The sequence below is a fragment of the Microcebus murinus genome, chromosome 21 (genome assembly GCF_040939455.1).
Source record: "Microcebus murinus isolate Inina chromosome 21, M.murinus_Inina_mat1.0, whole genome shotgun sequence".
Taxonomy (NCBI): domain Eukaryota; kingdom Metazoa; phylum Chordata; class Mammalia; order Primates; family Cheirogaleidae; genus Microcebus; species Microcebus murinus.
The window spans coordinates 19,703,945-19,726,898 of NC_134124.1; the positions used below are offsets into that span (position 1 = coordinate 19,703,945).

Here is a 22,954-nt window from a genome sequence, read left to right on the forward strand (position 1 = left end):
TGGTTACACAGCTCAGTTCTCATGTGACTCATTTGGGAGGCAGTGACACAGGGCCACAAATGCTAGGAGGTGAGGATCTTAGGAGCCATCTGGGCGGCTGGCCCCCAGACTCCTCTTCCGCACGAGCAGGGGCCTTGGCTTAGTCAGCACTCTATGTCGCCAGCCCAGTGTGTGGTGTATAGCAGGTACTCCATAAACACTGGCAAGTGGATGAAAAAACCACCGTGTCTAACACAGCTACGCCAGTCTGGGGCTAAGCACGTTACATGCAGCACCTCATGCCACAGTCCCACCTCATCTAATCCTTTATAAGAAACCGAGTCTCATAGAAGTGATGAAGTACCTTGACCAAAGTCGTAAAGTGGTAAGTGGCTGAGCCAGGATTTGAACCCAGGTGTGCCGAGAGCTGAGGAGGTAAGAGTGAGTGCTGGTTGTGCTTGTTAAGAATCCCAAGTTGCCATCAGGCCAGCACACGGTCAAACCCAGGAGATCTTCGTGACACCAGATGGCGCCCCCCAGGAGGGGCACACGGGGAGAACCCTCAGATCCCACGGTGCAGCCACACCCCACTCTCAGCTCTGCCAGCGGATGGGACTGCAGAGACAAGAGGAGAGGGAGGCTGACGGAACCGCTCTGGGGCACCCAACAAGGGGCTTACAGATCCAGGAGGAAACTCCATAATCGAATGCCAGAGTCAGGAAATATGAGTGCCACCCTACCCCTCCTACCTGTGGGCGATGTCACCTTAGAATTCTGAGCACCCACAGGTTCAGAGCTCAGACTCTGGAGTCAGCTAAAACCGGGCTTCAATTCCAGCGCCACCACTTACTAACCCTATGAACGTAGACAGGTGTCTACCTTCTCTGAGCCTCCATTTCAGCATCCGTAAAATGGAGCTACGCTACCACCTGCTTTACAGGTTCTCCAATGAGGCTGACATGCAGCTGCGCTTGTGACACCCATGGCCTAGCGTGTGACACCCATGGCCTAGCGTGTGACACCCATGGCCTAGCGTGTGACACCCATGGCCTACTGTGTGACACTGATGGGCACGCTGCTGTCACCCATTTTCACCGCAGCTGTCCCCACTGTGTTCTCCCGAGTGGGTAGTTCTGTGATCAGCAGACCATCCAGGCGGATGCTCTTGCTGAGCGCACTAAGGGGCACTGGCCTTTGAGGGGACAGTGAACCGGATGCAGAGACGTCATCTTCTCTCTCCCTTCCTGCCCTGCAGGTGTGGATGTGTGGGGGCCGCATGGAGGACATCCCCTGCTCCAGGGTGGGCCACATCTACAGGAAGTATGTGCCCTACAAGGTCCCCGCTGGAGTCAGCCTGGCCCGGGTAAGGTGGTGGCTTTCCTGGGGGGGGGGGGTACGTGGAGTGGGCGGGGGGAGTTTGCCTCGGCCCTCCAGCAGCACTGAGCTACCCTGGGGCCCCAGGCTGGGTGATCACTGGTTGTGAGGATGTGTCCCCATTTCTTTTGGTGAAATCCAATTTAAAAGAACTTACTGAGGCCGGGTAGGTGGCTCACGCCTGTAATCCTAGCACTCTGGGAGGCCGGGGCGGGAGGATAGCTCAAGGTCAGGAGTTCGAAACCAGCCTGAGCAAGAGCGAGACCCCGTCTCTACTATAAATAGAAAGAAATTAATTGGCCAACTAATATAAATAGAAAAAATTAGCCGGGCATGGTGGCGCATGCCTGTGGTCCCAGCTACTCGGGAGGCTGAGGCAGCAGGATCGCTCGAGCCCAGGAGATTGAGGTTGCTGTGAGCTAGGCTGACGCCATGGCACTCACTCTAGCCTGGGCAACAAAGCGAGACTCTGTCTTAAAATAAATAAATAAATAAATAAATAACTTACTGAAAGCCCTACTTAAGCACTTACTGGCTGTGTGAGGTTGCAAGGGTTGCTTAACTCCTCTGAGCCTGTGTTTCCTCCTTTGTTTAAAGGGAGCTGATTCTTTCCAACTCTTAGCATTGCCAGGAGACTTAAGGAGATGGTACCGTTTCCCCAAGTGTGATGAATGACATGATCTTAGGTGGCAGACCCAGGAATGTTTTTTTATTTTCCTGTGTTTAAGTTAATGTGGATCAGAAATTGGTGTGTGTTATTGTAGCAAACTTGTGATTTCACAGATATTATTACTTAGGATAAAGCTATAAAGTAGGTGCAAAGTTAGACCCGGGGGGTGATTTAAAAAAACATGTTAGATAAATATTAGTACAGGTGGAGTGGAGTCTCTGGAAAAGCCCGAGTATTGAAAACGTCCTGGAGGGGAGAGAAGTTAATAACTGTCAGTGTCTTTCTTTTCTCCCTCCCCTCTCCTCACTTTCACTGCCCAAAACTCTGTGTGTCAAACGGCTGCACCGCCTTAAAGTGGTTTAGGTCAGTCCCTGCTTGGATTAACATTGGCCACTGGCTACAAAGGGAAATCTGTTAGCCAGAACGTTTTGTTTTTTGTGGGGGTTTTTTGGTAATTAAAAGTTTTGGGGGGCTGGGCGCGGTGGCTCACGCCTGTAATCCTAGCACTTTGGGAGGCCGAGGCGGGCGGATTGCTCAAGGTCAGGAGTTCGAAACCAGCCTGAGCGAGACCCCGTCTCTACCAAAAATAGAAATAAATTAATTGACCAACTAAAAATATATATACAAAAAAAAATTAGCCGGGCATGGTGGCGCATGCCTGTAGTCCCAGCTACTCGGGAGGCTGAGGCAGTAGGATCGCTGAGCCCCGGAGATTGAGGTTGCTGTGAGCTAGGCTGACGCCACAGCACCCACTCTAGCCTGGGCAACAAAGTGAGACTCTGTCTCAAAAAAAAAAAAAAAGTTTTGGGGGAAAAAAAATCATTCAAGGTGACTACAAAGGAAAAAAACGAAGAGGAGAGGGAGGGTCCCCAAAGGGTAAAGAGGGTCTCAGGGAGGCTTGGGGGAAGTTAGAAAGGTCACGGCTTTGCCTCCGTGGAGCATGCCACCTGCCACCTGCCACCCCTGGGGACGCGTCCTGCCCGTGTTCGCCGTGGATCCACACCGCCCCTGCCCGGTGGCCACCTCCCCCTCCCTTGTCACCTGACAGCCGTGACGTGCAGCACTGCAGCCCCTGGAACCTGCAAGAGCGCTGTCCGGGGACTTACAAGGCAAGCCGAGAGGCTCAAAGAGGCCGCGCGGCCCCCCAGGTTCCCTCCGTGGGCGCGAGCCGCGCTCGGGGCCGCGCGGAAGAAAGGAGAGCCGGCAGCGCCCTCTAGCGGCGGACGTTTCTAACGACACCCGCGCCTGCCCCGCGCTCTTGGGACGACGCCCGCAGACGCGGGGTGGGCAGGGGCTGGGTTCTGGACTCTGGATTCAGCCCCGAATCACGTGCTTCACAAGCATTATCGTCAGTCCCTGAGAAAGGTTTTCCAGGCAGGAAAACAGCGCACAGGCTCGCAGTAAGCCCAAGCCCCCGACTCCAACAGCTACAAGGAATCACAGGGACACACTAACCCCAGAACAGGACCAGTCCTAAAGCATCCTTTTCCTATCCAGAGCTGTCAGTGTCTAAGGCCAGCCTGATACAGAAACACTGCCACCTCCGTGGATGACAGCTAACTGTAGTAACACTTATGGAAGCTTCCTTGGAGTCAGGCCCCATGCAGAGCATCTTACTTATCTCATTTAATTGCCACTATTTATAATCCCCATTTTAGGGATGAGGAAAATGAAACGTGAAGACGTTAAGTAATCAGAGCCAGAATTCAACCCTGTTTATGTCTGGCAGGTTTTAAGTAGTGACTGCTATGGTTAGTATCAGTTTTGGTGTCAGCACCAATAATTCACAATTAAGTCTGGAAAGCGTATTTCACTGTCTCATCTCAATTCTGTGTTTATGCATTTCAGCTTCTTTTTTTTTTTGCTGTGCTGAATCAGTACCCTGTGTTATATTAACCAATGATAATCTAGGTGTTGCTCCATGCCTTCTCTGAAGCTTCTTCCCCCTGAGCCCTGGGACTGTCAGGTCTGATTACACATAGGATCGAGGGACACCTGAATCAAAGCCTTTTATTACAGTATCTACCTACCCTTATTTAGCTGCAAATCATATCTAAAATGTTTAACAATGTTTTAACAACCAAATCCTAAGCCTCCCAGAGCACTGCCTCCTGGATCATCATTTTGATTGATTTGAGGGGAGGTGCTCTAGTTAATAATAGATCTAAGTGAGCCACATGAAGAGGGTCCCTGAAGTTGTGCAGACTCCAGAAGGACAAACAACCGGACAGCCAAGAGGTAGCAGCAATTCAGGAAAGACAAGCTTTCCACCAGCTTGCCTGCCTCAAGAACAAGTAGACACTCTTACTTTATTTTATTTTATTTTTTTACTAAAATTGCTAAAAGTCTTTCTTATCTCTGACTCTGGCAAAAGGATCTTAGGGAAGGCAATAACAGAAACCCATTCACACTTGGTGAGACAAAAGTGGAGATTTATTCTGAGGATCCAGGCAAATCTCTGGAATCCAAGCACAAGAAGCACGGCTGGGTGTCACACAAGACTGAGACTCAGAACCAGGAAGGGGTTGAGAATAGGGGGAGGAGGATTGCGAAGCCTACTGACATCCCAACGTCCTTTTCATGACTCTAATAAGGGGAGATGTGAGAGAAATAAATAAAGGACCCTTTCCTTTGGTCTAATCAATCAACTATACAAAAGTTCAAGATCTGGTAGGAATAGCTCATAAAGCCATGTCTGCAAAACATAATAATGCAATAGTAATTAAAATTAGGATTAAAATATTATGTTGTCTGGTCCTTCAAGAAAAACACCGGTATTAATAAATTGCTGCAGCTTTCCATAGTCAAATTGGCCAGCCTTGCTTTTTTCTTCAAAAATTTTTTACATATATATAATTTTATTTCTTTATTTAGTATACATAGGGTCTCGCTCTTGCTCAAGCTGGTCTTGAACTCCTGAGCTCAAGGGATCCTCCCATCTTGGCCTCCCAGAGTGCTAGGATTACAGGCGCTAGCCACTGCGCTGGCCCAGAACCCAGCCTTGCTTTTGGTTGGAGTGAAACCACAATGGTCCCTCATTGCCCCTATGGCTGAAGCAGGTTAAGCAGGGAGCCAAAGGACCCAGGTAGGCATCCTGGGAAAAGGAGAGGGAACACTGTGTTTTAGAGTGTTAAGATATACAGGCTCTGTTAGGCCTTCCACCTCCTCTGGGCACAGCCTTTCCCCTTCAGGGGCCTGGTGGGAAGAGCACCGTTCCCAAGCTGTTTTCTAGCCCACTGTGGACTCTGCGGCACTCGGGAAGCGTTAGGTACCAGCGAGCCAATTCAGTCGTTTCCTGGTCCCAAACTCAAAGCCAGCAAACCTGGGGAGCTGGTGAGTTTGTCTCCAGTGCAGGGGGGCCTCCCACATGTTGGTTCCCTTCCCCCTTGCTCAGGAGCCAGCAAACTGTTTCTGTGTGGCCCGTGAGCCAAGAACAGTTTTTATCATTCAATTTTAAATCTTCACGGGGGATGAGGCAGGGAGGGAATCAAAAGACGCGGAAGATTTTGTGACACATGAAAATCAAATGTCAGTGTCCGTGAGTTGGACTGGCGCACAGCCACGCTGCTTATATGGTGTGCGTGGCTGCTTGCTAGCGACACCAGAGCTGAGAGCATATGGGCTGCAAAGCCTGAGTATTCGCTATCTGCCTCTTCACAGAAAACATGTAAACACTTGCCACCCCTGCCTCACCTTCTGCTCCTGCAGCAGCCCATCCCACCGGGGTGCGAGTGAATGATAACAGCTAAAAGTGCGAACTCCCCTTCACCCTCCGAATCAAAGAGGAAAATTTGATGGCGATAGGGGGAAAGCCTTATGATAGAGGCAAAGCCTGAAGAGTTCAATGTGGGGAGGGTGGATCGTGTTCCTGGCAACATCCAGGGATTGAAGGATGATGTTCTGGAGCTGGAATTTTTCCCCGAATGCTCAAATTGAGTCCTCACTGCGTAGTCCCTACGCTGCAGATGGAATGAGAAATTTTCATCACAATTACATGTAAGAATTCACTCTTCCCCAAGTTTGCTCACAGACAGGATGTTTCGTCATCTGCCGCCTCTGCTTGCCAATAATGTGGTTGTCTGTTTTCTTTTTATTTTACTGCTTATCCTTTTGCATCATAATAAAAGTAGCAGAAAACTTTATACCTCAAAGGATTATTAGAAATTCCAGCTGCCGGTGGAATTAGACCTTTTGCTTGCAAATTATAATTTGTTTTTACCACCCAACTTGGTCAGAACTCTTTGAGGGGAAAATGACAGAAACCCATGTCCAATTGGCTTAAGCAAAGTACAGGCTCCTGTAACTGGAAAGTCCTGGGGCAGCTCTGGCTTCAGACACAGCTGGATGCCAGGGCTAAAAGGAGGAATGTGTTCCTGGATCTAGCCCTGAGCTCTGCTTCATTTTGGGTTGACTTCATCCTTGGACAGGCTTCCCTCATGTGGTGGCCATCTGGCCCAGCAGCTCTGGCTGGCATCTTACCCAGCAATCCAAGCAGAAACAAAGCAATTCTTCCCAATCGGCCCAGCAAAAATCCCAAGGCTAATGTCTATTGGCTGTGACTGGCATGGCTTAGGTCACATGCCCACTGCTGGCCAATCCCTGTGTCCCAGGGTGTCTATATTCACATTAGCTGGGCTGGGTCATGTACCTTTCCTCCAGCCACTTGAACTAACAGGGAGACAGGTGAGGCTCCTCAAGGGGAAATTAGTGGGAGGCTTTCACTAGAAAGGGATGGAAGAATAGAAGATGGGCAGACAAAACAACAGCAGTCTGTTTTACAACTCTTAAGTTGTAAAGTTCTTAAAACATGCATAAATAATGAATAGAAATATAGGAGGCCCCAAACATGGCAGGACTAGAATTTTTGATGCAATGTAAAATGAGAAAGGTGGACCTCGACCTGCTGGGACCCTTTGCACTCCACCCCCTGGGAAAGACTGACCCTTGTGTCCCCCCCCCCCGTTCGCCTGCCCCCTGCAGAACCTCAAGCGAGTGGCAGAAGTGTGGATGGACGAGTATGCTGAGTACATTTACCAGCGCCGGCCCGAGTACCGCCACCTCTCAGCTGGGGACGTAGCAGCCCAGAAAAGACTCCGCAGCTCCCTCAATTGCAAGAGTTTCAAGTGGTTTATGACCAAGATCGCCTGGGACCTGCCCAAGTTCTACCCACCCGTGGAGCCTCCAGCTGCAGCTTGGGGGGAGGTGAGTCTGTGGGGCAGGGCGGCCCCATTAGCGAGACCCCATGCTAAAGGCAAATGCGACTCCTTGTTCACAAGACAGGAAGAATGTACCCTGAAACGTATGAATATGAAACGGTTTTCTTTCTTTCCTAATCTCTCTCCAGTCTTGTCTTGGTGGTTTTATATTTGCTATTTGGTGTTTCAAGTATAGAAAAATTAAAACTTTAAATTATTAGCATGAATTTTTACCTCTCATCTTTCTATTATGCACTGCTGGTTTTAAATGCAAATTAACAGCATGTAGCTCATGTTCAGAATAGGTGAAGGGACATGATCTGTATTTCATATTTCGTGCCTGTATAGGTATTAATATTTCTCACCAGAACAGTGGAAACACTGCACAAAACTAACTCAGCTGTTTTTATTCCACTTCTCGATAATGTGTATATCTGCCAACATTCTCGACCTTCCATTTACTGATGAGTAAGGAAGGGCCGAAAGGAAAAGGAACTAAAGATTGCTCTGTCCTTGCCTTTCCTACATAAATGCTTGGCTAACACAGGGCAGAAAAGCCAGTAAGAAAGGACATGACAGGGCTCTTTGGTCATTCCTGTGTCTTAGGATGTCATTGCCCTTCGTAGTGCACCCAGAGAAAGTTCTCGTTTGAAGGGAAAGTGTGGCCTCCCGGACCTGCCAATGCCCTTACATGCTTGCCTCCCACACGCGCGGGGTCTCCGTGCCCCTGAGGCATCACAGTGCTACGAGCCAAGAGGACAGAAGGGAGCAGCACTCTTCCCCTCTGCTCACACGCGTGCTCTGTTGTCCCATTGGAGTTGACTTACAGAACACAGTTCTGTAAATGGATAAAATGTTTAAGAATTTCAAGATAGCAACAGTGGAGCTTTAGACCAAGCCTGGCCCTCCTGAGCACATGTCCCAGCCCATGAAGCCCCTGCTGGCACAGGCAGATCCGGCTCACCAGGTGGATGCCACCTCAGTCCTGGGTCTCATCGGTCCTGGGTCTCCGCGCTGACAGGACCTACCCATTTATAGATGGATACGGTGGGGCTTGGGGAGGAGGAGCGTAAGAGTGGGGTCTCCATCAGAATCCCAATTTAAAGTAAAAAAGGGGGGATTTATTGCTTCACTTGGAAGCCAGGCACCGCGGTAGCTTCAGACAACCTGGCTCCAGGGGCTCAAGTGATATCAGTCTCTCTCTTCTCCTTCTGTGTTGGCCTCATGCTGAAGGTAGCAAGGTGGCTTCTAGAAACTTCAGGCTGACAAACCCCCAGCTTGGCTAACCCAGCAGAAAGAATGTGCCTCTTTCCCAATGCAGCCAGCAAAGGCACAGGAATGGAGTCTCATTCTTGGGTGCTGCACCCTTCACTGTGGCCGTGGGGGCCGGGCGGGGAAGCAAGGGTAGGAGGGATGCTCTGATTGGCCGCAGGGTGGGCAAGGAACAGGAGCCCCATGGAAATTCAGGGATACCAGGTGTGACTTGCTCAGATTTACACAGCAAATCAGAGAGACCTTGCCTGGCTCAGCTGTCCCGCCAGCTCCACCCAACACTACCACCAGTATCTAGAAGAGGTGACGTGTTAACCTCCCTCGTGAAGCTCTGCACCTGGCTACGTTTGTTGGCTTTTCCCCCAGGCTAGTTCAGGTCCCCGGAGAAGCAGGTGCCACGGGGGGCAACAGATCTGTTGCTGAGACGCCTGAGAGGGAAGATCAGGGGGTCGGCGGATCCCGGGAGAGCTGCGAGGCCACGAGCCGGCCTGCCCTCTGCGAAGGGCCAGGGGAGGAAAGAGGGCGGGGGCAGGAAGAATCCCACCTGCATTAGGCTCCAAGGTCACTGAAGAGTCCTCAGGCCTAGTCGCCAGTCAGAGGAGTGCAGCATCTTTCAGGAAGGGGCCTGCGTGGCTGGCGTCCACGCCTCTCTCAGTAATTGGCTGGGAGCTGCCCCAGGCAGACTGGGGCTGCCGAACTCCCTGCAACGGCCACAGCCCCGGCCCCGCAGACAGAACAGGAGTGATATCTGCAAGGCAGGAACTACGTGATGGACATCAAGCACCTGGCGCAGCGGCCCGCCCATCATAAGTGCCCAATCAGTGTTTGTCGCCCAAGCAGGTGAGCAGCCTCGGGCTCCAGGCTCCCCACCCAGCGCTCTCCCGCTACACACACCATCTTCATGGTTGGAGGCTACGGAGCCCACTGTTGTCCACTGGATCTCAGCGGGTTTGGCAGGGACTCCTGCCACCTCTTGCCATTCACCTACCCTAAGAGGCAGATCGAGTCTCAGACCTACAGCAAAGATTTCACATCCTTTGCTAGGGGGCTCAAATTTGGTCCCTGGACCACGTGCACCTGGCTCACCTGGAATGGGGGCAAAATTCAATTCCTGGGCCTTTTGGGTCAAATTCTCTGGGAGTTCTCCTTTAACAGCTCCTCACCTCCAGTCCCCCACCGCTAACCCCTGACTGCAAGCCCTAACGCGGCAGTGTTGGGAGGATCACGGACTGTGGACTAAGTGTTCCTTTATGGAGAAGTTCAGGGCACTTCCAGTGGCCCAGGGCGAGCTCTATCAAGACAATTCAGAGCTTAGCCCATCTACTGGCTCTGCCTTGGTTCCTCCCTCCCAGCCTGGCAGGGGCCCAGGGTTACCTCCAGGTCCCTCACCGCTCCACTCCTTCCCTCTCTCCCTCCCAGATCCGCAACGTGGGCACAGGGCTGTGCGCAGACACGAAGCACGGGGCCCTGGGCTCCCCGCTGAGGCTGGAGAGCTGCGTCCGGGGCCGCGGGGAGGCTGCCTGGAACAACATGCAGGTAAGGGCCACCCCCTCAGGGACTGGCAGCAGGGTCTCGGGCCGTCTGGAGCCTGGTGTGGTCAGGGCTGGGAGGAAGAGGCTCGGGTCAGCAATGAGAGACAAGTCAGCCCAGGGGAGGAGCGGTAAGGAGTTCCCCAATGCCTCGGAAAGAGGAATCCTTCATGTTGCAATGGAACCGTTAGTCTGGACTGTTTTGGTTACAAATGATGGACACCAGCCCAAATGGCCACCAAAAAGAGGATTATTGGCTCACGTCACTGAAAAGCCCTGATGATGTCGTATGGTTCTCTCCGGGGTCTGCTTCCTCTCTGTGGGCTTCCTTCTCCCGTGGCTCTGCCATGCAGTGGAGGAGGATGTGACTACCCTTGGCAAAGCCCTGGGGCACGAGAAGGAGGAAGTCATCATACTGATGGCCCGGGGTCATATGTCCACTCTTGGGGCCTGGGGGTAGGACAGGTAGGATTCAGAGGGCACCCTTGCAGTGGCATTCACCTTTCTTTGGGCTCCTCATCCGAGCCATAACTCCCCTGGTAAATAGCCAAGCGTCCACGGATTCTCAGTCTGAGGATACGTTTTTGTAGTCTCCTTATTGTGGATTTTCTGGCATTCTGGAAGTTTACACTGACGTAAACCTTTGATGAGGGTCCTCTGTAGGAACGGTGTACACGCTGGGGACAGGCAGAGGATCACTTGAGCCCAGGAGTTTGAGGTTGCAGTGAGACCAGCTTGAGCAAGAGAAAGACCCCCTCTCCACACAAAATAGAAAACTTAGCTGGGTGTGGTGGCACTCACCTGGAGTCCCAGCTACTTGGGAGGCTGAGGCAGGAAGATCGCTGGAGCCCAGGAGTTTGAGGTTGCAGTGAGCTATGATGATGCCACGGCACTCTAGCCTGGGCAAGCAAGTGAGACCCTATCTCAAAAAAAAAAAAAAAGGAAGAAGAAGCTTTTAGAAGGAAACATAGACAAAGATGTTTGTGACCTTGGATTGAGCAATGATTTCTTAGATAAAACACCAAAAACCCAATCCATGAAAGAAAAATATTGACAAATTAGACTTCTTCCAAGTGAAAAACTTCTGGTCTTTAAAAGATACTGTTGAGAAAATAAAAAGGCAAGCCACAGATTGGGAGAAAATGTTTGTAAAGTATATGTCTGATAAAGGACTTGTATCTAGAATATATAAAAACTTTCAAAACTCAATAATTTAAAAAAAATTTTATGGGCAAAAGGTTTATCCAGATACTTTACTGAAGAAGGTATGTATATCAATGGCAAATAAACATTTAAAATGCTTAACTTCATTAGTTATTAGAGAAATGGAAATTACAATTACAATGAAATAACCGCCACACACCTATTAAAAAGACTGCCCACATCAAAGGCTGGCCAGGATGTGCTGAACTGAACTACACACTGCTGGCGGAAACGGATTTGAAAGACAGTTCAGCAGTGTCTTAGTGAGGCAACCATTGATCTTTTATGTGAGCCAGCCATTCCACTCCTAGATATTTATCCAAGAGGAAAAAAAAATCCCGTAGGTCCATACAAAGATCTGTCCACAAATGTCCATAGCAACTGTATTTGTAACCACCCCAAACTGGAAACAACCCAAATGTCCGAGAGCAACTGAACGGAGTCCCAGTTCGGCTATTGCTGAACTACAAGTGAACTACTGGTAAATGCTGTTACAACATGGGTGAATCACAACAAAATTATGTTGAGTGAAAGAAACCAGACGAAAGAGAACACTGCTGTATAAAGAACACTTTTATATAAAATTCTAGAAAATTGCAAACTAATCTCTAGCAACAGAAAGCAGATCAGTGGCTGCCTTGGGGTAGGGGGACGAGGAGGAAGAGATTGCAAAGGATCATGGAGATACTTTGGGGGAGTGATGGATACGTTCATTACCTTGATTGATAATGGTCTCACAGGTGTAGTAAACATGCGCTAAAATGTATCAAATTGTACACTTTAAATGTGTGCAATTTATTGTACACCAATTATTCTTCAGTAAAGCTGCTGGGAAGGAAAAAAAAAAGTGTATCAACCAAATGCAACATGCAGACCAGGTTAAGATTCTGATTCAAACAGACTAACTGTGAAGATAAATGGATAAGGCATTCCAAGAACACTGGAACTCTGGATATTTGGTGACATGGAGAACTTTGTGGTGACTTTTAACTGTTACCGAAGTATTTATACCTGACATGATACGATACCAGTATCTGGGATTTGCTTCAAAATAATATGGGGGCGGGGATAGTGGTGGGGGTAGAGCTGTGACAGGATTGGCCACGAGTCAGTAACTTTTGAAGCCGAGTTATTAGAATAGGAGGCAGAGTCAATACAACTTTTTTTGGATCTCTGTGTTTAAAATTTTCCATAATTTAAAAAAATATGTAGGAAAAACTGGGGGACAGCTTTGTCCCCATGTCGATGTCTGTCCCCATCACGATGTCTGTGTGTGCACAGGTATTCACCTTCACCTGGAGGGAGGACATCCGGCCTGGAGACCCCCAGCACACCAAGAAGTTCTGCTTTGACGCTGTCTCCCACACCAGCCCGGTCACGCTCTACGACTGCCACAGCATGAAGGGCAACCAGCTCTGGAAATACCGCAGAGTAAGCCGGACACGTGGCGGGGGCAGGGACACTCGCTTGATTTTTTTTTTTTTTTTTTAAAGCGATGCGGTGCCTCACTCCTTCTCCCAACAGAGCCCACCCGCCCATTCATTTGCTCCACAGACATGCCAGGCCCGGTCTCCCAGTCATTCAAGGGAAGTCAGAAATCCAGACTCTTAGGTGAAATCTCCAAATCTTAGCTGTTGGCAACTGAGTCCATTTAAAAAGAAAAGAACACACACACATACACACACACCATAAAGACTGAGGAAATTCGACAGGAGGCGGGCAGTGTCTGGGGCCTAGGCCTGGGAGTGGCATGTGTCACTCCTGCCCACGTGCCAGTGGGCAGCCCCGGTCACATGGGTGACTGCAAGGGGGGCTGGGCAGCGTCTGGCTGCGTGCTCAGGTCTGGGGCAGCTGGTCAGTCACTTCCTCGCCACTGTCACGTTGCTGCCGTTTGACCGGTCCCGTCCCCAGGGCCGCCCAGCTGATCACCTCCCTGTTTTTACAGGACAAGACCCTGTACCACCCCGTCAGTGGCAGCTGCGTGGACTGCAGTGAAAGCGATCACAGGATCTTCATGAACGCCTGCAACCCCTCCTCTCTCACCCAGCAGTGGCTATTCGAACACACCAACGCGACGGTCTTGGAAAAATTCAACAGAAACTGAGCCTCATGTCCCCTTTGGCAGGCCCATCGGGTCCCGCCTGGCACTCACTGCTGCCTCCCTCTCCCGAGGGGGGCAAGGCCTCTGTGGGCAGCTCGTGTCAAAGGTGCCAGCCACACGGTTCAGGGTGGGCGGGAGCAGGGGTCCGCCTGGTCCTGGAGCCCCCGCGTTGTGGGGACAGTGTGGGGAGCAGACCCCACAAGAGGCCCCGCAGAGAGCAGAGCCTGCTTCAATCCTGCTGGCAGCCCGGGAAATCGGCAGGGCCTTTTCAACTTTGTCACCGCGTCCCCTTGAGCATCATGCAGGAGAATAGCAGGGTAGCCCTGCGCCACCCAAAAGCGAGTCCTGCAAGGTGGCCCAGCCGTCAGGTCACTCCCCTATGTGACGGTGCTTTAGAAAGAAAGGCAAGATTTGCCTGTTTGGGGCAGCTCTGAGCACCGATGGCACCCATCTGCAGCAGAAGGGAAAGAAGTCCCCTCGGGCCTGTAGTTTCTGCTGTCTTGGGGGTGACCGCAGTTACTGCCCAGCTTCTGTTCTCAGTCACTGCCTCAGATGATCCAGTCAAAGGCCATACCCGGGGCCCTCGGAGTGTTCGGTACTAAATGCTGCCAGCTGCCAGGTCAGAGAGGGGCCCCTCTGACACTCCTCTGCAGCCGCGGGCATCCGGGATAGCTCTCCCTGCTCTCTGGGTATTCGAAAGGCCCGTTTTAGTGCTCTCCAGGCACAAGGATGGCCCGGCCACCAGCTCTTCAGGGCTGTGTTTCAGGTGGCCTTGAGCCCATGGGAAAGGCCAAGTAGAAGACCTCCAGACTGGAAATGCCGGATGAACTTCCCTCATCCATGCTTCCATTTCCCTCTCTCGCTCCCAAGCAATCACCTGCCTCGAGAGAAGAAGAGGGGGGCCGCGAGGTGCTCGCCCCACGGCATCTGGACGCCTCCGGGACGGACTGTGGGCAAGATGCCAGGCCTCTGACCTCATCGTGGTTCTAGTTCCCACCCAGAACTCCAGAATTCTTGAAGGACTCTAGAATCCGATCGCAAACTAGAACGCTACATAGGATTCTGGTATTCCAGCGTCTGATATGGGTTTCTAGAATGCTGTGATTAAAGCAGCCTGCCAGGTATGATACCGCCAAGGCAGCCCCGGCCCCCGCCAGCCTAGAGACAATTGGTGAAATCCAGAGTTGGGGGTGGGAGGAGTGGGGAGCCCTGTGTCCATCAGCTCATGCAAGAGGCTTTGGTACGGTGTGGTCCTCAGCGAAGACCTGAAGCCAGGGAACCTTCCACCATCATCACAGCTGCAGTCTCATTTGCAACAGGGAGAAGAACCTGGCGTGCCATGGCCAGACATACACCCAGCTTCATGTTTACCTTTTGCTTTGTTAATTATCCGTCAGGCTCCCAGAGGGCTTCCAGACTAACAGGAAGCATTTTTGTAACCAACCCGCCACCCACTGATTCAGACATGGGAATCACATTCCACAGCCTATGGCTTCCACCAGCTAGCCTAGGAAATACTTGAACTCAGCATTCCAATTAAAGTCGGGTCTCTTGATTGTGTCATTTACCAATTAAATAACTGAGACATACGTCTGGGAAGAGAGCCACAAATCTGCCTTTGAGATGCTGGCGGATCTCAAGGCCATCAATTATCGGGGGAAGGAGGGAGGGATAAACACTCCCAGCCATCGCCACCCAGAGTGAACGTGTGTAGCTGACAAAAGGATCACTTCCTCTTCTGCCCCAGCCCTGCTCTGGCCACCTGTCCGTGAGAGAGGCGGCCCCTGCGCTTGCCAAGCTCGCTTGCTGATCCCTGTTGTCCTTTTCCACGTGAGTGATGTATCTTTAGAAGTGGCCCTCTATGGAAAGGAGCCAAAAGGTGAGGCCCCTTCTAGAATCTAGGATAACAAGAGTGTTGGCAGTTTGGGGAGTTCAAATTAAGATTCATCGTTGGAGAGCAATGCAGCATCATTAAAATAAAAACTGTGCCTTTTAAAAAGAAAAATGCAAATGTACAGCAAATCCCTAAACTTGAACCATTTCCTAGTGCCTTGCTAGACAAACATAAAGGGGCAGGGTTGGGGGGAGGGGAACATTTTTGGTGGTGTGTGCGGTTCCTATTGGTTGAGTGTGTGTTTCTTAATGTCTAATTTCAAGCAGGAGACGGTGGGCCTCTAGGCGAGAGCTGAGACTAAGATGCCCCCCCAGAGGCCAGAGTTGCTCCACTCAGTGCAAGTCGTGCTCCCAATTAAAAAGGCAGCTGGGCACCTCGTGTAGCCCGTGGTCTACAAGGGCCTCTGCAGCCCCTGAGAGAAGGCCTTGCATTACCTCACTGGGCCCTGTTTGGGGGCTATGCCTGTGGTCCCCATCCCAACCCCCACACAGAGGCTTGTCCTGGGAGTCGGGGGTGCAGAGCACCGGCTGGGCTTCCAAATAGTTCCACTGCAGGTGGGTGGCACTGTTCTCGGCAAGGCCAGGATTCCTGCAGAAAGCAGGAGCAGCAGCAAGCCGGCCTCAGCCTTCCTTTTCCCACCCTCTGGCTCTGCTTTCCAGTCTGGTTTCACACCCTGCCCAGGGACTACATGTCCTGGGAGCACTGTGGCATTAGCAATCTCTGAGCCCGCATCAGGAGGTCCTGGGACCTGTCGAGGTGTGTAATAGGGGAAGGGAGGACACCCCTTCACTGGCTCAATTTCACTGGCCCACTGCCTAATTGCCCATACTAACCCACTCATTGTTTTGACCTCATTTTTGAAAAGCACCTGTCTCCAGGACTCAGGTTTCGGCTCACATCCTCAGCTGAAACTTACCCAGGAGCCAGTGGAGATGCTGACAGCCAGGCGATGGGTCTTTATTTGAGGATGAGGTGACAGAAAAGGGTGTAGCTAGAAGGGATCATGACCCTGTGGCCCACCAGCAGACTTTCAGAAGGGGGACTGCAGAAACATTTTGCTCTTCGGAGAGCAAAGAGTGTCTTTGCTGTAAGTACGAGGCCTTTGGATGTGGCTAATTATGCAGGCACATGTGTGGAAAGCCATTCCATTTTCTGCTTCCAGTTGGAGCCTTCAACTTTGAAAACAGTCCAGGAACTGTTGATTCTTCCCTTTAGGAAAAAAATAGCTCAGAGGCAGAGGAGGGTACATCTGCAGAAGGGATCTGATTGGGGGGGAGGGTGACATTAGGTCCAGAGGAGAAAGAGCAGTTTTTGTTGAAGATGTAGCATATGGATTTCCAAAGTCTACAGTACAGTCACTTTTCAAATCTCCAACCTATTGAATTTCTTTTTCTCCTTCAGAAATAGGGGATGTCTTTGAAAACAGCTCCATGTTTCTTTCTGAGCAGCTCCATTTTTTTAGTCTCTGGATTCTCAAAAGAGTGAGCGGCAAAGCACTTTACAGTAGTAACTGAGAAATCCAGATTCCTTGCTTCAACGATATCTAGTTTGTGCAGATTGGGTAATCTTTTATAATTCCTATGAGGCGATGCATTTTTAATGTTTTCTGAAGATGTGTAAGTGTGGGTAAGGGTCAAGTTCTGTTCTGGAAGCCTTTATTGCTTTCAACTAATAGAAAGAGCCAAGTAATATTTTAGTCCAAATTTGATCTTGAGCCAAGCCCCACAGCCACCTCTGGGGTTGGAGCTGGACCCACATACCAAGTGACAAGGCCATCGTAACATCTGCTTCCAAAATGGCTTTGATTCAGCTGTGCCAGACAAGAGAGTCAGGCCCTGGCTCTGTCACTGGCTTGAAGACTAGGATCCCACAGGGGTTGCAGGCAGGGAATATTTGGGAAGTCAGACTAGGACTCTGTAGAGAAAGCTCAAGACCACCAACCTCTTCTCCTGCCTGGAAAAGTGAGCCTTTGTGAAGAACTGACCTGCCATGTACAATTGTGATTGTGATTGTTGAGTAAACCTCCAGAATTTCTCTAAAGTAGTCTCTGGCTTATTCCTTCTCATGTGTCATTCTCCTTCCTGAATTTCCCCACATATTCACTGAGCATCCACTTAGCACCCAGGCCCTCTGCTGGGTACTAAACAAATTCCCAACAACCATCTAGATGGGAAGGCAGACCTGAGACAACTTAGATAATTTCAGATGTAAATAGGGCTATGCAAGATATAAAACAGTTATATTTTAGAAAGTGGGGTGGGGTCTACATTGGCCAGAATGGTGAGAGAACGCATCTTAGTGAGAGCTGAAAGACATGAGGGAGTGTGAACTAAGAGGTGATTTTAGGGAAGAGTTCTAGGAAGAGAGAACAGCTAGTGCAAAGTTAGAGGACTCACATGTTTCGATTCCTAAATTTACAACAGAAGATACAGTAATCCAGACATTGTGGTATAAGCATAAGGATAGACATATAGATCAATGGAATAGAATCGAGAGTCCAGAAGTAAACCCATACATCTATGGTTGATTTTTGACAATGGTATCAAGACGATTCAATGGGGAAACAATAGTCTCTTCAAAAAATGGCAATGGGACAACTGGATATCCACATAAAAAGAATGAATTTGAACCCCTACTTCATACTATTAAAATATACAAAAATTAGGCCAGGCCCGGTGGCTCACACCTGTAATACTAGCACTCTGGGAGGCTGAGGTGGGAGGATTGTTCAAGGTCAGGAGTTCGAAACCAGCCTGAGCAAGAATGAGACCCTGTCTCTACTAAAAATAGAAGTAAATTAATTGGCCAACTAAAATATATAGAAAAAATTAGCCAGGCATGGTGGTGCATGCCTGTAGTCCCAGCTACTCGGGAGGCTCAGGCAGAAGGAATTGCTTGAGCCCAGGAGTTTGAGGTTGCTGTGAGCTAGGCTGACACCAAGGCCCTCTAGCCCGAGCAACAGAGTGAGACTCTGTCTCAAAAAAAAATAAAATAAAATATACAAAAATTAAAATGGATCAAAGACTTATTAATAAAGGTAAGAGTTAAAACTAAAAAATTCATAGAAGAAAACATAGGTGTTAATGTTCATGACCTTGAATTAGACAATGGTTTCTTAGATGTGATACCAAAAACACAAGAAACTAAGGAATAAATAAATTGTACTTCATCAAAATTAAAAACTATTGTGCCTTGAAGGACACTGTCAAGAAAGTAAAAAGATAACCCATAGAATGAGAAAATATTTTCAAATAAGATATTTGACAAAGGTCTGGTATCTAGAATATATAAAGAACACTTACTACACAACAATGAAAAGACAACCTAATTGAAATATGGGCAAAGGTTTGAAAAAGGCATTTCTTCAAGGAAGATACACAAATAGCCATGAAATATTTAATACATATAAATAGCACATGAAAAGACTTCAACATCATGAGTTATTAGAGAAACACAAATTGAAACCACAATGATATATATACCATTTCACACCCACTAGGGAGGCTATCATTTATTTTGTTGAAAAACAATAAGTGTTAGTGAGGATGTGAAGAAATTTGAACCCTCATACATTATTGATGGGAATGTAAAATGGTACAGCTGTTTGTGGAAAATAGTTTGACATAAGTCAAAATGTTAAACATACAATTACCATACGAACTAGCTATTCCACTACTGTGAATATACTCAAGAGAAATGAAAATGTATTCACTCGAAACTTGTGCAGGAATGTTCATAACAACATTGTTCATAATAATCAAAAAGTGGAAACAACCCAAATACCCATCAACTGATGAATGTATATGTGAATGTCATATGTCCATACAATGGAATATTATTCAGGAATGAGGTACTTGCTACAACATGGATGAACTTTGAAAACATTATGCTAAGTGAAAAAAGCCAGACACAAAAGACCACACACTGTATGAGTCCATTCATGTGAAATGTCCAAAATGGGCAAATCTATAGAGGCAAAGTAGATGGATGGTTGTCAGGAGCAGCGGGGCAGGCGGGAGTTGGGAGTTACTGCTAATAGGTCTGGGTTTCTTTTTGGGGTGACGAAAACGTTCTGGAATTAAGAAGTGGTGATGGTTGCACAACCTTGTGAATATGCTAAAATCCACTGAGTTGTCCTCTAAAATAGTGAATTTTATGGTACATGAGTTTTTAACTCAATTTTTTAAAACTTATGGCTCAGATTGACTACTTCCCTTTCTACCTAAAAAAAAAAAAAAAAATCATGACTTGGCTGAAGAGCTGATGATAGTTCTAAAGCAAGATGGTGAAGTTAAACTGTTGTCCCTGACAGGTGAAAGTAGAATGCTTCTGGTACTCAGGGTTTATTTGCTGTCTGATTATATCCTTTAATACATTTTATTAGTTGTAGTGCTTTTATTGTCAACACACAAGAATGTCTTATTATATGTAGATGTTAATGTTCTGTCCTATATTTGCATTTTTAAGTTTATTTGGACACAAATTTTACATGGCCAAATGTATCAATATTTTCTTTTATAACTTTTTTTTGTTTAAAAAATCTTTTACCACCCATAATTAAGATACATTTTCATCTTTATTTACTTGTAACACTTTTAATCATTTCCTGAAAAAGATTAGACTCTTCTACATGGGAAAAAAGAAGCAGAAGGAAAAAAGGAAGGGGAGAACATTCCAGGTGCAGGGAGCAGCATGTGCAAAGACCCTGTGGAGGGAGCATGACAGGTATGAAGGTCAGGGAGGCTGAAGCAGAGTGGAAGTGAAAGAGGAGAACAAGAAGCAGGGGGCGGGCAGATGCCAGACCCCATATGCCCTGTGGGCCATGTTAAGGAGGCTCTGGTCTTTAAGAGCAATAGGAACCACAAAGGGTTTTACACTGAGTAAGAGTATCAGGTATCAGATGTGCCCTTGACTAATGTCTGGAGCCAGGAAGTAACCTGCACCAGGTGCTGGCCACCTGGTAGGCACCCATTGCCCACAGAGTGAGAAATGAGTCCAGAGCCACTGGCCCTCTGGTACCTCCTCAAAAACACTGACCACTGGGAGGAAAGATCCCTCCTCCCTGGAGTAGGTAGGAGGATGAGGGAGTGGGGTTACGCTTCTCATCCATTTTAGCTCCTCCTCCTCCCAAGCCTGCACGTGGGAGAATCCGGGGTGTCTGAGATCTTAGCGGGACACGGAGTGGAAGCTTTGGTGGTGGTGGTGGCAGTGGCAGCAACACACTTATGGGGAGACAAACTCAGAGAAGCTGGCAATCTGCTCAATGTTTTAAGTTCTCCTTTTCCCTGTATTTAGTTGGGGTTGATACTTGGGGGCTCCTGGAACTTGGGGTTCAGTAAGCGCTTGATGAGTGGACAAATGGATGAGTAACATGGTTTCAGATACACTGCAGCCTTTTGTCCCTCCACTCACAGCCCACGTACCTTCTGATGGGCAGTGCTGTGCTATATGCCCTGGAGAAAGGTCCTTCCCCTCCCCAGGCCTCAGTCTCTATGTGAGAATAGGGAGAAGGGAGGCAAATTAGTTAATGGCCAGCCTGGACTCTTACAGTTCTACAAATCTTGCATCTAGTATTTTTGCAATGGCTCTGATCTTGTTAAGAATTTATTTTCGGGTGCGGTGGCTCACAACTGTAATCCTAGCACTCTGGGAGGCCGAGGTGGGGGATTGCTCGAGGTCAGGAGTTCGAAACCAGCCTGAGCAAGAGCGAGACCCCCATCTCTACTATAAATAGAAAGAAATTAATTGGCCAACTAATATATATAGAAAAAATTAGCCAGGCATGGTGGTGCATGCCTGTAGTCCCAGCTACTCAGGGGGCTGAGGCAGAAGGATTGCTTGAGCCCAGGAGTTTGAGGTTGCTGTGAGCTAAGCTGACGCCATGGCACTCACTCTAGCCTGGGCAACAAAGCAAGACTCTGTCTCAAAAAAAAAAAGAATTTATTTTCCAAGCTAGGCTGGTAAGTGGGGGTGGGACCCCCGACCAGTTCTGTCATCAGTGTCTCCCAACCCAGAGCTTCTGGGCTTTTGCTGCTAGTGGGTCCAACATTCAGCATCCAAGATTTCCTTCCTGCATCTTCAGACAGCTCTGCCAACCTCTGGCCTCGGACAGCCGACTCCTCTTTTGTTTGCCCTTGATGCCTGGTCTGCCCAGCTTGGGGACACCCAGGTCCCCTCATGGTGCTCCAGGGCAGCCTGCAGTTCTTCAACTGTGACTTCATTCAGAACTGGCAGAGTGACAGCAGTGGGTGCACTCACACTCACACACACAATGCCAGGGAAACAAACAAACAAACAAAAAACACAGGGCGAATACTTAGAAAAGCAGTTTCTTAGCAACTTTACAGCCTTTGTTCACGAGCTACTCAGAATCAAGTAGTGTGTGATCTCCCGCCAGCTCCCACTTGGGGGTGGGGGGAGAGGATGGCAGGTCTGCCTTGGGCGCAGCTGAGAGCTGAGCCCCCTCATCACTGGCCTGTCAGTCAGCCTGGGAAGCAGAGGCCTGAATTCCGGGTTCTAGGGGAAAATCCCTGCTATGGTTTCTTCACAGCCGCCGCCACAGAATCCCAGGGCTTGGTCATTTAATCAAACACGGGTTGAAACATGTACTGTGGGCCCATGGCGGTGGGCACTGTGTGCCCAGCTCTGTCCTAGCCCCTGGAAACACCCAGGTGCACAGGGGATGGTCTGCGACCTCCACAGCCTGGTGATGGGAACAGATGAGCGCCCCGTCAAGTAAAAAGCGAATAAGCTGCCTTGCTTGTAACCATACTCCAGGCCTTTAGAATAAAACCCAGACTCCTTGGCCTGGCCCAAAAGGCCCTTTGGGGCCGACCCCTGCCTATTTCTCCTCACCGCCCAGCCCAGCCCCAGTTCACCACAGTCTATGGCTTTCTAACCTCCAGCCCCTGCTGCTCCCTTCTCCTGGGATGCTCTTCCCCGCTCTGCAGCTTCTTTTCATCCTTCAGGTCTCAGCTTCACTGTCACCTCCCCCAGAGGCTTCCTGACCACCCCATGAACAACAGAACCCCACACACACATCATTCTCTCTCGTTCTCAGCACCGTGTGACTCCCCTCATGGCATTTATCCTGATAGATGGTAGAGTCCCATGATTTGTGGTACCGTGTCTCCCCGAAAATAAGACAGGGTCTTATATTTATTTTTCCTCAAGAAGACACCCTAGGGCTTGTTTTCAGGGGATGTGTTATTTTCCCCTCAAAGCCTCAGCTTGCAACATGCACAGGATGGCCGGGACCTGACAGGGGGAGCCAACCTTGTTGGTGGGGCTGCCCGCACCTTTCCAGCCACCTCTGGGATAGTAGCTGTCACGATGGGGCAGATGAGAAGGGCTGCCCATCTTCTTTACTGCTCCGAGATGAAATGCATGGGTTGTGCAGGTACGCCCATCACTAGGTCTTATTTTCAGGGTAGGGCTTATATTGCACAAATGCTTAGAAATCCTGCTAGGGCTTATTGTATGGGTAGGTCTTATTTTCGGAGAAACACGGTAGTTATGTTCTACGGTCACCGTCAACCCTGAGTTAGTGAATATAAATCATTGTTCTTAGGGGAATTACAGGGTTTGGTTCCTGCAAGCCTCTGATCACAACATTTTTATCAAGTGGTCAATACATAACCTTATTTTATATGCATTTTTGTTTAGAGACACCTGATTTAATGGTTATCTTTGATTCACTAACATTAAACTCATGGCCAACAGCACTATAACTCATGC

General features: G+C 49.1%; 1 protein-coding gene across 1 annotated transcript in view; it reads left to right on the forward strand.

The window, feature by feature from the left end:
• Positions 1 to 14,136, forward strand: part of GALNT10 (polypeptide N-acetylgalactosaminyltransferase 10) — a 191,022-nt gene extending 176,886 nt beyond the window's left edge. Inside the window, exons 8-12 of the mRNA XM_020283734.2 lie at positions 1,235 to 1,342; positions 7,004 to 7,225; positions 9,910 to 10,026; positions 12,504 to 12,653; positions 13,168 to 14,136. Coding sequence (XP_020139323.1) covers positions 1,235 to 1,342; positions 7,004 to 7,225; positions 9,910 to 10,026; positions 12,504 to 12,653; positions 13,168 to 13,326 — 756 coding nt within the window. The 3' untranslated portion in view covers positions 13,327 to 14,136. The remainder of the gene's footprint in view (positions 1 to 1,234; positions 1,343 to 7,003; positions 7,226 to 9,909; positions 10,027 to 12,503; positions 12,654 to 13,167) is intronic.
• The last annotated feature ends 8,818 nt before the right edge of the window (positions 14,137 to 22,954 follow it).